At 41.9% G+C, this 16,147-nt stretch overlaps 1 protein-coding gene across 1 annotated transcript in view; it reads right to left on the bottom strand.

Annotated features, from left to right (window-relative positions):
• Positions 1 to 214: 214 nt before the first annotated feature.
• DSTYK (dual serine/threonine and tyrosine protein kinase) overlaps positions 215 to 16,147 on the bottom strand; it is a 28,262-nt gene continuing 12,329 nt past the window's right edge. Inside the window, exons 3-13 of the mRNA XM_069770580.1 lie at positions 13,265 to 13,928; positions 10,519 to 10,793; positions 10,048 to 10,131; positions 8,721 to 8,897; positions 8,301 to 8,430; positions 7,893 to 8,049; positions 7,026 to 7,158; positions 6,725 to 6,838; positions 6,120 to 6,234; positions 4,844 to 4,978; positions 215 to 3,815 (exon numbers count right to left, since the gene is read on the bottom strand). Of these exons, the coding sequence (XP_069626681.1) occupies positions 3,628 to 3,815; positions 4,844 to 4,978; positions 6,120 to 6,234; positions 6,725 to 6,838; positions 7,026 to 7,158; positions 7,893 to 8,049; positions 8,301 to 8,430; positions 8,721 to 8,897; positions 10,048 to 10,131; positions 10,519 to 10,793; positions 13,265 to 13,928 (2,172 nt within the window). The 3' untranslated portion in view covers positions 215 to 3,627. The remainder of the gene's footprint in view (positions 3,816 to 4,843; positions 4,979 to 6,119; positions 6,235 to 6,724; positions 6,839 to 7,025; positions 7,159 to 7,892; positions 8,050 to 8,300; positions 8,431 to 8,720; positions 8,898 to 10,047; positions 10,132 to 10,518; positions 10,794 to 13,264; positions 13,929 to 16,147) is intronic.

Here is a 16,147-nt window from a genome sequence, read left to right as displayed (position 1 = left end):
TTCACAGCGGTTTTTGGTTTGTTGGGGTTTTTTTTTGTTTTGTTTTGTTTTGTTTTGTATTGTGCAGCGCCCGGTAGGCGAAGGCTGAACTCACAGTCGCGTCTCTGACAACACACGGAGCGCAGGGGAAGGAGAGGAGTTAGTACGACGCAGGTCGGATACAAAAAAAATTAAAATAAAACCCGACAACAATAATAATGATAAAATACAACAGTTGAGCTCGGTCGTTCCGGTTATTGCACTTTTTGGTACGCGCTCGGTAAGGTGGTTACATTTTCCTATAACGCTGTTACATGGGCCAGGTGGGCCCTGCTACCCATCCAAGCAGGCGAAGCCGCTGTAAGAACATGTAGTGCTATTTTATTTTTAAGCCCCACGGGAGGTTGAAACAGATGAAGGGCAGCTTTCTCCTGAAAAGGACAGTTATGCTTTAGGAAAAAAAAAAAAAAAAGAAAAAAAAAAAAAAGAGTTACTTGTGTAACTTTTAGCGGTCCCCTTCCCCAAACACCACACCAGTGCAGCCCAGCCTCCCAGGGTGGGATGTGGGGAGAGCCCAGCCAGCTCCCTTCCAGGTAAACACTGCGCCTGCTTCTCAGCCCTAAAAGAAAGCATTTAGTGTAAGAAACAATCCTCTGAATTAAGGTAAGTATCCGGTGCTTCAAGACACAGTAAAGCAGGATCAGGCTGCCGCAGCCCTCCAGACCGTTCCTCATCCCGTATGGAGCGAGTGCATTTTCCCCCAGCTCGTCCCACTAAGTGTGGTGTGAAGAAAAGGCTTAAAACTGGGCTGGGGAGGCTGAAGGGCAGAGCAAGTTCCTGCTGTGCTTGAGCCTTGCACTGACCTAGCGACTCTTCAGCATGTAAACCTCACAGCAGTGACCTTTGTAAACAAAGCTTGGGGGCTTTTTGTTTTGGGGGTTTTTTCCCCCAAAAGTCATTTTAGGCCTGATCTCCACTTCAGGCTTAGAGGAAGGAAGAGAGGAGATTTGCTCCTTACTGTTCACAGAAGTCAGCCTCAGCCTCTGGGATTGAGCTTGTTTTAAGTAGCAAAGATCACAGTGCTAGAACGGCACACGCTGGTTTGTGTCCGTTCACAGAACAGAACAGAATACAACAGAAGCCAGTCCACGACCTGGTTACATGTGGTACATTGTACAATGCACAAGTTATAAATACCCTTTTACAACACAACATTAAAACATACTGTAACAAACATCTTCAGTAGATTGAGGCGATAAAGGTAGCCTTATCTGGGAGAAGAATACCTGCTCAGCTCAGTCTCACTGCACCAGGCTCAGAGGTCTTTGAGTTTGGTACCACTTTGAATTTACAGTCTGTGCAATCTTTTAATAAAGTAATTATTCACCTTGTTTTCCTTGCTCTGATGGGGGGCAGGAATACTAGTTTTGAAGACAAACAGGGTATGCGAAATCAGGCAGACTTTTTACCCAATGGAAAAGAAAAAATGCAGAGAAGTAGCTGTACTGAGTTTGGGAAGAGCTGCAGATCTACAATGCCGCACATGCAAAAAGACAAACCAAATGGAAACAAGACATTAAGGTAGCTACAAATAACAATAAAAAGGCATCAGATAAGTGTCTGGAGATGACTACACAGGAAAAGCTATACAAGACATTTCTGGAATTGCATATACAGAGATTCAAATTTTATTCATACATTTATTATTTACACAAGCTACCTTTACTCATTGCCAGAGACTGACCTTGACTCTTCTAGTTTTAAATAAGGTTACTAACCACGACACACAGCAGAACAGAGTTAATACTGTTAGTGTCATAGGTGGCATCAGTGTGCACCAAGGCAGTGAAACGCCTAACGATTCTACTTTGGAAAAGTATTCGTTCTTCTGCGCATGTGGTTCTTGGTTGCTGCACTTTCAGCTGGAGCAGCTGGCAAGTCTATATCTGTATAGAACCATACTGTTAATGCCATCACAGACCAGAAAAATGCCCACATGTGCAGGTAAGTAAAAAAAGGGTTTTTTTATATAAAAAAGCGCATTAATTCTGTTTATTGCACAAAGAAAGGAAGATTTAAACTGAACTAATACTGCAGGGTTATGTATCCCTTTCCTTTGTTCAAGCTGTTTAACAGGCAGGCTATCAGTTGTAATTTTGCTGTATACTAGCCAATAAATTCCAGCAACAAAGTGCAGTAATGCCACATGCCTACACTACTTTGGATGCAGCATGCTCACTTTCCTGGGAAACAAAGCCATTGCATGCTCATCCTCTGCAGCTGGGAGGAACAGTAAACCCAGGGAGAACTTGCCAACTCAGTATTTCCTCATGTAGTAAACAAGGTGCATTTTCTATTTCACCCTCCACCCTGTAAGTATTTTACATTAAGATCAGCCAATCTTGGCCCAGAAATGCAAAAGGCAAGGATGTTATTTTCAGAAGCAGCCTTCTTGGGAAGGGCAGCAGGACCACCCCAGCCCATACCTTCCTTGTGAAGGATTCCCCTCCCCCCTGATTTTTTATTCTTTTCAATACAGCCAAATTAGAGATCCCAGAGTGAAACGATAGATGAACGGACACAGCCACAATACACAGCTACTGAAGAAGAATGAATGACCTGTTTTCCCTCAAGCATGCTCTCACCAAGCATGTGACTTTAAAAACGCTGAAGAAACCTTATTTTTAAAAATATGTCTGTCATAGTTAGCACAATTTAAAACTGTCATTGCCTTTACAACTAATTCAAACCCCAAACTTAATTAAAATGAATTGGCATTTTCCCCATGGACAGTCATTAGTTGTAATGACTTTGTTTCAGAATTACAATATGTAATCTCTGAGCAGTCTTCCATTTTACCAGAAGACTGTAAAAGAAAGGTCAGGTTTCTTCAGACATTCAAATAACTATTATGAAGCAAAATTACCAGGAAGAGAGCTTGTTTACAGAAGTAAGAGGTGAAGGGTACATAAGAGATAAATAGCTTATAACATGGGGTATTTGCACTGCAGTGGAACAGTAGATAAACCCCCTTAGGTAAAACACGGAAGCTTTGCTCCTGTCAATGTAAACATTTTGAGTGCTGCAAGAAGCTAATATAGATAGATGCTCTTAGCTTCTAAACACTTTATAGCCTAGAGCTTCTGCTTTCTCCTTCCTCTCCAACCGCACTGCAATTGGTGCCAATCCATAAGTGATTGGGATAGTTACGTGTAGACCGAAGGCCACCTAGGACCATCAGTTAACGGGAAGCGTTTTTACTTTACTGAGTAAAGACTGTTGTGATCAACTCCTGGCAACACAGACGCTACCTGAAACACACAGGATGCTTTTCTTTGATTGGTGTTTGTGTGGGATTGGCAAAAATCCCTTTTAGTTCAAGGGCGTGGATTTTCTATCTTATTTGCACAACTCCATAATAAAAGCTGCAGCAGGGTAACTAGCATCAATGGGGGTGTACCGGGGGAGAGTTCTCTGGCTGCTATTCAAGATGGAACATCCCCAAGGTCTCACCTCTATGAGCAATCTTCTGGTTGCTATTACCTGTCCCACTCATGTTAGCTACAAAGAGCTACATCTGAAGAAGCCATCAGCAGAGTTAGGGGTTCAGAATTCTCCCACAGTTAAGAATTCTTCTGTGCTTCCTTTTCAAGTAGAGTCATCCAACCCTTTATTTGGGTGCTCAGAGCTTGACTTGCAGAGCCTGTCCATGATCCCCTGCAGCATAGGTTGAACAATCCCCAAGAGAGGGCGCTGGGAGGAGTCTCCATCCCAGCAGGCTTCCATCAGCTGCCAGCATTCCTCATCAAACACTGGAAGACGCTCCGGGCGAACTCCTGGAAAATGGAGAGGTACCTGGTTACCATCAGTACACCTTAAATCTGAGAGAAGCTTTGCCTGATGCTCATTGCTCTGGTGCAGGCTGAAGTGACCAAAGTGGACTGTCTAGGGTCTAATGCTCCTGATAAAGGCTTACATTTCAGCAGTGCTGCTGAGACATCTTTGGGAGAATTGCTGAAATCACTCAGGAGATCATGCACGCTTCCAGAGGATGGCCAACACATGTAGTTTCACTAGAGCCTCCCCTTTGTGACTATTTGGGAGCAAAATTAATACCCTCCCCTATTAGAAAACAAGTCCTGCCACCCCACCTGCTCATATGGTGCCTTTGGGAGCAAGTTCAACATGAGAACAAGCAGTGAGTGCAGCCTTCTGACCAAATACAAGACTCATTCATCTGAGTTAATCTTTTTCACATGAGAAGGGGAGAGATTATATGCACAGGAACTAAGGTCACAACGTAGTAAAGCATTCTGATACCATGACGCAGCATGAAGGATTAAGCTACCACAAAACATAGTACTACTCTAAACCTACACAAGCGTAAGAGTAAGTTTATATTTTGGGGAACAACTATCACAGTGTGTTTTACTCAACATCCAGCTTCCTCAGCATGCTGCATATTAAGCATTTGAATGTACAGATCACTGCAGATTCCAGAAATTGCAAGGGATTAAACATTCTTTAGGGGATCATGCCTGGCTGATTCTGAGGTCTGGTTTACATCATAAGTGTTGTACTACTTCACCTGGTTTAAGCAGTGTGCTAGCACAGTTCCTATGACACTGGCAAAGAGGTGGTTAACTGAAAGCCTTTCTTTATTCCTGCTAATTTGAGTTAGACTTTCAGTAGAATATGTCCAAGTTTAACTAGACAAGTGTTACTCTTTAGACTGTCAGTGAAGCAATACAATTTGTATTTTTACCTTTCAGTTACATGAGGATAAAAATGGATTTCCTCATCTGCTCAAATTTTACTCAAGCATAAATTATCAACCAATGGAGTTCAAATAAACCATTTATACCTCTTCTAACATTGTTCCAAAGGTGATCTTTGCTTGCACATCTCTCGAAAGCCTCTGGTAACTTCACATGTCCCGAACAAATGTACCAAAACAGAATGCCAAATGCGTAAACATCCACTGAGTTATCGTACTTTCCTATGACAAAAATACATTTGATCAGCAGGGCAAACAACATCTTCATCACTGGAAACTGAAGAGTCCAAGAACTATTTCAGTGTTTCACTTCCTCAAATTAAAACCACAACTTTATTGCCAGAAGGCAAGACTCGTGTGAAGCCTGGTAACACATCAGGAGTCATTGCCAAAGGTGGAGGGATAATAAGTTAAGACCTTCCAATTCTTGGAGGATTTATACGCTTAACCTGTACCAGCAGTTCCCAAGCTGAGGTTCACGGACCGCTGCAGGTACAGGTGCTCAGTGTATTTCAGATTTAAACACCAACATTTTTTAAGACTATCAGTTCTGCCTGGCTCTGCTGCTAGCCCAGGCGTCCATTGGAGCTGACATCAGCTTCTCAATCCAGAAGTTTGGCAACTACTCATTTATAGCAAGTTCACCCACTGAACAAGAAAAGATTGAGCACAGTAAGTGTGTAAGGGCTAAGCCAATGCTCACCTCCGTAAGGTCAAGGTCTAGCCTGCTAGTCATGAGTATTTCACTGTTAGTAGTACTAATGACCTGAATAATATTTTCTAAATTAAACACAAATAGGGTTGCTCCAATTTGATTGCAATCTTGTCAAAGCAGGGACAGCATCTCAGATAGACCAAAAGGATTCTGCTAAGTGTGGTATGGACCTCTAAGTGCTATGGTAAGAGTGCTCACAAAAAAAAACCTTAGAAAGAGCGCCTGCCAGAAGCCCAACGCATAGTGAATTTGAACACACTCCACATGTTAGTAACACCTTGGAAACTCCTTACAGGGGATCGTTTCTGAAGTACTTGCCTATGAAAGCCAAGTATTTCCAGCTTCCTAATAACTAGTAATTTAGCTTTCCAATTGCAAGAGTATTAATCACTTCAGCAAAGCTTATAAATCCCATAGTTCTCGTTCAAGTAAGCAAAAATTTAAGACTGACACTTAAAATACAGGAAAAAAATATATAGCACGCATTGTGAACAGATAGTCTTCTGGGTTTTGTTTTTGGTTTGGGTTTGTTGCGTTTTTTTTTTAATTATTTTTCCCTCATAAGCAACCTGAGATATTAATTCAAAGTAATGGCCTTCAAAATTCAACCCAGAGCAGGACAGTAGTGGATTCAATCAACGAGCATACCTGTAAAGAGCTCAGGAGCCATATGAATGGGTGTGCCTACAATACTGCCAGACATCATGGCTTCTGGTTTGCAGAACCCCAAGTCAGTGATTTTGGCTCGATTCTTTTTGTCAAGCTGTAGAAGAATTCACACACAGGCAGCTGATAACCATACTTCTCAGTTTTAGTATTGCTTTTTAATATTAAGGTTTTAAACTACGTTTACAGTTGAAGGGTTGGGCATTTGTTCTTAAGTAAGCTTCTCTGATTACTTGGCTGCTCTTAGACATTTACCTAGCTAAGCCCAGTAACAAGACATGCCTTCACTTGTCTTCTACATAGAGGGTGTGGTTTGGATTTAATAGAACCAGGAACTGGAAGTCCTACTTGTAGCTCAAGCTCTCTACCTTCGAGAGAAGTCACTCTACTGCTCCTTTTCCCCTAGGCTTTCTGCCCAAAAATGAGTTGGGGAAACCTCACTGCAAGCCTAGTTGTGGCTAACAATACCACAAGTTAAAAGATCCTGTATGAAGAAAGCTACTACTTCACTTATATTATGCTTCTCCCTCCCACTGAAAGGGCCTCATAAGACTTCAGGATTAGCCAGATACAAAAGTTGTCCTTACCAAGACATTTTTAAGTTTGATATCCCGGTGCACAAGTCCCTGACTGTGAAGATAACGGATTCCTTCAACTACATCCAAGGCAATCTGTAATCGTGTTTCTAATTCTAGCCCAGCCTGAAGAATAAACAAACACGGATTTAATTCCTCAAGTGGAAGTTACTGTTGCTTACTCTTATTTGCCAAAACCACTGAAAACTAAGCAATTCTAGCTTTGTTTTACAGATTAATAGGTATTTAGGTGTGGATTTTAATGTATATATATATAAAAAAAAGTATTCACACACACACAGATTGTTGTTACCTTTAGTCCTGTATAGAGGTCTCTGTGCAACCGTTCCATTATCAGTAAGACAGCAATGCTGGAGCCTCCTCCGTAGCCATAATCTATTACAGAACCATGGAGATGTACGAGCCGCTCATGCGTCTGTAGAGACCTAGAGAAAGTTCAGCACAGAAAGTTGGTAATTTTATATCCTTCCCTCCACCCCAAGCCAAGCCTCACTTTGTAAAGGAAAAATGCCCAATAGCTGCAGCTTTAGTACAACAGTAAGATATACCTATACCATGTGCTGTACCATAAAAATTCACAGCACCCCACAGTTCCGAGGACCATAATAATATACAGCTGTCTGATCCAATTAAACTCAAGAAAGCCTATTAAAGGTTATAGTACCAAAGAAATACTGTATTATTTCAGCTGTCTGTACTGCAGCGCCTGCCTGCAGCTGTTTACTGAAAAGGAGCTCGGTTTTCTGCAGTGTAGACCCATCATTTTCTTTCATGAGTTCAGAGAGGACAAAGACAGATTGGGAAAGGAGGCATGATTCAACACCAAAAATCAGTGGAGAAGAACTGTTTGCTATCATACTCTATTAATTCTAATTTACTCTGCAAAATAGCAAGCATTCAAAGAGTGTAGACACCAGAGAACCAGATCAAGACAGGAAGGAGCATGTCTGCCTGCCTGTTATATTTTTACAGTGGCAATGGCAACCTGTCTTGCCTTTGCTAGAAATGGCAGCTTAGCATTTCATGAGGTCAAGTCACTGATTGCAGAGTAGAACTATAGCAAGCAAGGTTCTGCCTATGCAAATGCAAATAGAATTTGTTTGCAGCAATGAAGTTAAGGAGATCCATGTGGAATGAGAAAAACACTTACAATACACACCTCATATAGTGAAACTCAAGTGCAAGGTCATTCCAGTGCTTCTCATCTGGAGGAACAACAGATTTCAGTGCACATGGGAAATGCCCTCCCCAGCTGTCACACAGATAGACCACGCCATACTGTCCTCGGCCTAGCTCACGGCCCAACTTTGGTTTGCCTGTAAGGCACAACATCCATTTAGACAGACATTAAAACATGTTTATTTCTTCCCATACACTATCAGGCTGGCAGCCCAGAGTTTTAAATGGGCCAGCAGCTGCACAATTCAAGGTACTCAGTATGTGTCAGATGGAGGTTCACTGAAGTAGTTGAGCGAAAAGCAAAACACTCCTACTCCTTTACACCCACTGACTGCTTCAGAAGGAGGGAGCAGAAGATAATACAGAGAACATCAAGCACAATGCTCACCGTGTAACAGCACATCCTGGAGGGACCTGCTCTCCAGCGAGAGTCGTGCCAGCCGAGGAGCGTGATCCTTCCGCACCTTCAGCCACAGGTCTTCTGTTTTCTCCAGCCTGCCAGAATGGCCGTCTTCTAACTACAAGAGATTATCACGTATACACTGTAATCCTGCCTAGTTTGAAGCCCTAGTGTAACAAGGTTGAAGGTCATAGCACAACTGAGTGGAGATCCTACTTAAAGCATGCCTAATTTAAAAATAGGACCTTGTATTAAGGCACTTGCATCAGCTCTGCCACTTCTACCTGCAGAATGACAGCATTAACTGCACGAGCTGCTCTTTTAGCTATCTCTGCAATTAAAAATCCTCTTTCCATAAGGGGCAATGTACAAAACAAGACCCCCCTCTGAACAGCTCCATACACTCACCTGTCGCAGAGAAGCTGCAAAAGCCTCATGGGAACTGTTTAGCCTGGTCCGGAATTGGCTGCAAATGCTCTTGGCTAACTTGGATGCACTGAGGCTCTCGATAGCATCCTGAGCAACTTTCCTCTTCCAGTCACTGGTGATAGCAGGTGGGCTGACCCATGTAATCCGCTGGATTATCTAGTAAAACAGGAAACAGAATTAAGGCACTAGCACAAAAAAAGCAAAGGGTCAGTCAATTTACTCAGACTGCTTAGCTACCTTGTAATAATGAACAGTCATCTGCACATAGAATTGCACTAAATAATTACCTTACAGTAACTACTAACAATTTAGAGGTATTGATCACAACATTGTTGCACATGCACATTAAAGAGATTTGATTTTTCTGAGTATCTGCTCAGTTCATTCCTACAAGCCAACCATCCTTTCACATCTGACCAGCTAGACAGCCACCACGTGGAAAGCCACACAGTTGTGGTGCAGCTTGTAGGCTGAAAGAACAGGCAGCATAAGCAGTAACCCAGAGACTCAGGAAGAGGTGTTCCTAAACTGGTGAAAGCTACAGTGAAGCAGCTTTTTGTTGGACAGACACACTGTCAAGGTGTGGAAATCCTAGGTGTCAGTATGCACTTCCCTTAAATTGCTGGGTGATTAAGATGCCCTGCCCCACCCTTTATTAGAAGCCACAGAAATCCAGCTGCTGCACACCCAGTCGGGATCCTTCTCCCAGGCTGAAGGAGGAATCTGAAGGTTTGTTACTACTTAGTCTGCACTGCACCTATTTGGGAAAAGCTCATATTCCTCTCACCCATCCATACAAGGAATCTCAAGAGGGAGAAGGCAGTAAAGGTCATCAACAGCTCAGAGCAGGAACTTCAGAAAGATGAATGCTTTAATAGAGAGAAATTTAAAACAAAGACCTGAGGAAATTTGGTCTGCTCTGGAGGGAGAAGAGTGAATTGACCTGAATCAAGATACATTGCAAACCAAACAAAAAACCCAGGAGAAACCCCCAAACCCAAATAAACATCTAGTTACCCAAAACATAAACAGCAGGAGTTTCAAAATGCTGATCATCATTCCTTTGCTGTTTCAGAACAGGAAGAAAACACTAAAGAGGTGTTTGCTTTAAATTAAATAATAGCATCCCCAGGGATAAACTATACACACAGCCTTAGTGCTGAATGGGGAAGCAACAGCTTTCCAATGCGTGTGCCCAGAGTCAAAATTTAGAGAGCAGCTGTGAGTATTCACATTATTCCTTGCTCCAAAAGCATTTCACTATACAGTGACACATACCAGAAATAAATTATAAAGATGCCCATACCTGTTTGATCTGTTCCCACAGCATTCTGGTTACTGTTGAGCCAGAGTGGAAAGTGACTTCAACATGATAGGCTGCATTGAGTATCTGGAAAGCACGGGAAAGATGAAAGTATGGGAACTTTGCAAGCTATAGTCACTACAAAGTTTGCAAGACCCTCTGAAAATGAAAACATGGACACTATATGGGATACTCCATGATTCACTTGGTTCAATTCATTTCTTGTATTAAGCTCATAGGTGTTTTCTAGGCTGTAATCTGATTACTATATACAGATTTAGGAAAGGTAAGTACTAGGCCTTAAAGTGACTGTTCCCCAGTTTTAGCACCTCCTTTAATGACACCAGACCCACACATACTCCAGAGCTGTGTTCCTCTAATTTGACTAAGCATCTCAGTCTCCTACCACCCTTGCTGGATCGGGATAAAGACAACTATTAAGAATATTCTAGACAGCCATTTAAGCCACCATACCTGTTTGAGATAATTGCTTGTGATGTGTACAGAAACATCCTTTGACTTCTCCAAACTCCTTGCAGGATGTACTGAAACCTCCCAAGACTCCTCCAGGCTCTTCAGACATCTCTCCAGCGTCCCTACAAAGCTCTCTCGCAGATAGTCCACTGAACTAATTAACTTGTTGGCAACTGCTTGGTTTAACCGAGAAATAATCAGTTCCTGAATTTGCTTAATACAACACTTTATGTCCTTGGAACTAACAGGTTCCCCATTCTCAGGAATGATGATATCTGCACAAAAGAAAAGAAAGAGGCATCTTTTGTATTCAATGTATCATTGTTGCAACAATGGCTACCTGAGAGCTACTTTGCATGTTTTGCAAAGGAGCTATGGCACAGCCCCAGTCCAGCCAGCTTCTGCTCCAAACGCTCTTTTGCTGTCTTGCTCCTTCAGAGGTTCATTACTTTAGACCCAGATGATATAAAGTGAAGCCAACAGTGTTTCCAAGTCATACAAAAAAACTCACAAGCAACAGAACAACACATATACTGACTATTGCAAAGGATTAAGTTTTTGCCAGTCTGCGTGTCTAATGCTACAATGCCAGTTTTACATGAGGTCACAAACCCAGTCCTTGAGTAATTTGGTATTCTCTGATAGAAAGTACTAAAGCATTAGAGTAGCTCCACAAATACACACCTGGTTACTCCATTTCAGGGAAGCTAAAAAAAAAAAATCACATCTGACCAAGGTAGAAAATACTGTGATGTTTGCTTCCATTCACTGGTGTTTGAATTCACAGGATACTCAACTCTAACACCTGATAGACTCTATACAAGCATTCTGTAGCTACTACAGGCTTACAGTGGTACAGTGATGACAAGTCAACCATCATCTCAAAAACTGAAGGGCAGAAGCACAAAGCTGTCTTTCTATCTAAAGAAGTACAGATCAGGAAATTCTTCCAGGCCACGCTGCAAACCATAAGCACTGCTGGATGTTGAATGTTATGAAGAAAGTGATATAACAGCCACACTGGTTACATTAAATTTTTTCCCGGTACCTTGAAAAAGGTTGATTACCACTTGGTATTTTTAAACAAGCACTGAGCAATCACTGCTCACGCACTGTAACCACTCTGAGCAATACTACATTACTACCAGGAGCGGAAGACCTTGTCTCTGGATTTTGGCCAACAACAGTCTAGCCTACTTAAAACAAATCCAGTGATCGACAGATGGCATTAGCTCCTCAAAATAACACCTGCCTTCTTTTAGGATATTACTTCAAATACTGATAGCCAACAAGATGCTACACTCAAGTCGTATTTGTTGTGCAAATAAACATATACACATATTTACTACACGTATTTTATCTTGTGCTGCCCCTAAACATATTCCTGCTCATACAGAATCCTGAACTCAGGCACTACAGTGCTCCAGCTCTGTAAACAATGGGACAGACAGAATACAGGAATTATTATTACCTGTCCTGATAATGGAGCAACAGCAGCCCTAAACAGGTAGAATTAAGGCACGCTATACTGTTAGCGTATGCTAGTTTGTTGGGGTTTTTTTGCAGCATGTAAATAGGTTATGTTGCAATTACAAGCAGCACTTTATAAGGACTACATTTTATATGGGCACTACAAAGCAAACATTTCAAGAAACAGGAAAGATCTTATCCACTTCCCACCTGTGGAAGCCAAAAGATCCAGATCCTAACCTGCAGGATTAAACCTAATCCATCATTCCTCCTCTTCGTCCCTGGAGATAACACTCAGTTTGAAACTGGGACGAAGTCAGTCAAGACAAACAAAATTATCTAGAGTTTTGGGCTCTCTCTCATGCCTCAGAAGAGCATCAATTCACAAAAAATAATTTCTTCTAAACCAACAGCCTAGAGATATTCCTGATTTTATTTTAAATAGAAAAATCTTTCCCCATCAGCCCAGTGAACCGCATTTCCTTAGAGCAGAAATGACTGTTATACTAAACCTCTGCTTAGCAAGCAGAGGAGAAAAGAGCTGTGGAGTATCAACCTACAAATCTTCACTTTGATGTTTATGACAGACCACATATTCCTGCAGACAAAATTTGGATAGCCTCTCACCCTTCTCAGTCTACACATCATTCTGTATGCTTCCAGCTTATGTGTTGCTGGAAGTTCTGGTACTAGATGTAGTGAGAATTCTCACATTTCCCAAAAACACACACTAAATGCCAAGCGTAGACCTCAGGAGCACAGTATGTTGTGTTGATTTATTTTAAAAGGAAAACCTTACCTACCCAGAAGGATCTCAGTTTAGGAGGTTCTATACCCAAAAGTCTTACGCAAAACCTCTCTCAAAGAAATCAAGCAGAAAGTACAAATCAAGCCTTCACTGCTAAACTCAAACAGCTTTTTTTTCTTAGGACAGATTTATTCCCAAGTCTCAACACATCCACTGAGGCAAAGTTGAAAGAGTTAGTTTCTCCTTCAGCAGAATAGGAAAGTAAAGCACAGAAGCAAAATACCCTAAGCCAGAACTGTGCAGCAAGAAACCAAGACTTAATATGTTCAGGCCTCTCATTTAAGGACAGTGCTTTTTACCCAGGAGATACACGAAGGATTTTTCTGCAGTATTAGTTCTGAATTTTCTTGCAGTCACTTGTCTAGACTGCCATTCAACTGTGCCTTAGCAGATGGCAAATATTACTCCGCTACTCTCCTTTAAAGACCCTAACCTCTTTGTTCCTATTACTCTCCTGCCAGTAGTTACCTTTGAATTCCATATTAGCAGCATCCTCCAAGAGCTCCTCTTTCATATTGCTAAGAGTCTCTATGATCATGTCCTTCATCTCCTCTTGTTTGCGGTTGGCAATGTTCATCAGAGACTCATAGAGCTCATTCTCCTTCTTGCGGGTATACTCCAGCCTCTTGGGGGTGATTTGCAGGTCTCGCTGCATGTCGAAAGCCTGATTGATGAAGATGTTCAGGCAGCGGCAGTGCACCTCATTTAAACTGGTAGCTGCTTCCACAAGATGCTTCTGAAGCACCTGCCTGGAAAAAGTGCTTAGGAGACGGAGCTTCTCAAACTGCTCCACCAGCATGCTTTGGGCATCGGCATCAGGACCAGGTGCCCCACAGCTGCAGTGGCTGGTACTCAGGTACTCCAAGTCCATCAGCTGGCAGTAAAGAGAGGACTTTTCATTATCAGTTTTTTGGGGAGAGATCAGGTCAACCCCCAATTCTGGCACTTTGAAGAAGAAAATGGGCAAAGAGAATTTCTCTTTGATTTCACGCAGTTCGTTCTCATCTGATGAAGAAAGTTCAGCCTCGCTGATGGCAAAGATGACTACAGGCAAGACTTGGTTCACATACTCTCCCAAGGTGGCTTCAGCAGACTGGAATCCACGACATGGTGCTACCACAACGTCCACTTCCTAGCAAGTGAGGAAGTAAAAAAAAAAATAGGTTTGTCCTTTTAAAAACTGATACATGCAAAAATGCACTGTAATTCATTCACAAAACCAGAAACATTCAAACCCTTTAGAACAGTTATGGTGTCTCACATACAGCACCATGCTTTAGTATATAGCCTACCTGCAAGGCTGCTCATAGACCTCTTGCAGGGATGCAGCCAGACATGGATTAGTGCCCACTGACTCCAAAACTCTTGTTTTGTACCAAGTGCCTTTGAGTTTTAGCCTAGTTCAGAACAAAACTTAGAACAAGTTTCCCAGATAAGCGCTATTGCAGAATAGCTGTCATGCTTTAGCTTATACATGTACCATTTTGCAACAACCTCTCCCATTGATGTCTAGCAGATCTGCAGCTCTTTGAGGAGATATCCATGCTGTCAGTTTTTAGCATAGCTTCCAACGGTAGAAAGCACTACACTAGCAACTACTGCCAAGACAAAGGCAGTACAAAAACCGATTCCAAAGAGTTCACAGCCAAAGGACAGACAAGGAGGAACAGATGGTTGTGAAAACCTTCGTTACGACGTTCTTCAAATCCAACCGAAAGCTGAGAGATTTATTCTATTTACTTATTTTCTTACTGCACAGTTTCACTGCTTTGGTCGTATGCTCCTGCTAACATCACTTCTTACTAACCCTATTAAAAAGGGCTAGTTCTGAAACCTGCTTCCTTCCCTTCTAAGGAAGGAGACAAGATTCACCTTTGGGCATGCAAGAAGTGTTAGAATTGAATATATCACTCTACTAAAATAAGGAAAGAAAGCGTCAAAGGCTTTGAACTGAAGAGAGAGTTTAAGTGCCATCTTCTTGACTCATAACAGGGGATGATAATTAAGAATTCTTCAATCATTTTTCTCCATCAGAAAAACAAAAGACTTGAACACATCTCCCAACTGCTCTTAGAGCTAAGACGAAGTCATTGCTGCCATGGCACTCCGCGGCACCGAACTCAAACCTGTCTGATGCACAGGAGGTTAGGCAGAATGGGATGTGCAGCGCTGCAATATTCACCAGGACGGATGACTCACATCAGCGACTGTAAACAAAGGAGGAAGCCAGTGCTGTCTCTAGGAGACAGGGAGAAAACCAACACACACAACCCAACACAGCATGAGCAACTGGTCCTTCTGTTTCCATAGAGGCCTCTCAGACTTTTCCAAAGAACATTAGCAACATTTCTTGCCCACTCCTTTTTTTTTTTTTTTTTTTTTTAAAATGTGCTACAGAAGTCTAAGCACTGTCTATGCAGCTTCATACTATTAGGGATCAAGTCTTCCTTTGGGGAATACCTATGACTTACACTGGATTCCTAAAATTTTTAAGCTGGTTCTCACAAAGTCACACTGCTAAACACACTTGAACACTTCTGACAGAGCTGTAAGCATGAAATTGCTGTCAAGTAACTGCATTCCTATTTTCCTTAACTAAAAGGCCCTTTTTAAAATATCAAAGCCTCCCACTCAGCAATCTGAACATCAGGTACACAAATATCAGAGTTACAGCTCTTCCACTTAAAATAGGATGCAGAGGTGCTGTCAACAGCAATACAAAAAAGATAGTTTACATGCAGACACACTACATACTCGTTTATGGATTCAGAATTGCAATGCCAGGATGACCACTGCATCCCATATGCCAGAACAAAAATTAAAATCAAGGATCAAGTAGGTCTTGACCTACAATAAGACAAGCGGAGTCTCAATAAATGCATTCAGGGACCACTGAAGTGTGCCATTTTACTAAGTCAACAGATAATTCCTCATTTCCAGATCAGTTAAAAAGCATTTATTTGCTACATCCCAAGAGGACCTTGTCCTATTTTGCTAGGCTTCGGGCAGTTTAATCACTGTTTGCTTAGTTAACTGAGGTGTTGAGAAGCTAACCCCATTTAGTCAGATTTTTACCCAAACTCCTACCAAGCAAATTATGACTGAAGGCCCAGCTCACTCTTTTTCTAAGCCAATTTGAATACTCTACCTTCCAAGAATAGTCTGTGAATCACTGATGTCTGACAGTTACTGCATTTATTACATATGTGAGCTAATTTCATTGCCTCCCTATTAATCTGTGCTACATATATATCCCTAGGTTCTACTCAGAACTTTTTTCTTCCCGCCCCCCATTTTTCTGATATCTTGCCAGCTTGTTCTATTTCCATGGGGATCCAAGTCAGAAGATCA

This window comes from Haliaeetus albicilla, chromosome 26, assembly GCF_947461875.1.
Source record: "Haliaeetus albicilla chromosome 26, bHalAlb1.1, whole genome shotgun sequence".
Taxonomy (NCBI): Eukaryota; Metazoa; Chordata; class Aves; order Accipitriformes; family Accipitridae; genus Haliaeetus; species Haliaeetus albicilla.
Note: the sequence above shows the minus strand (reverse complement) of the source record. Positions and strands in the feature narration are given on the sequence as shown.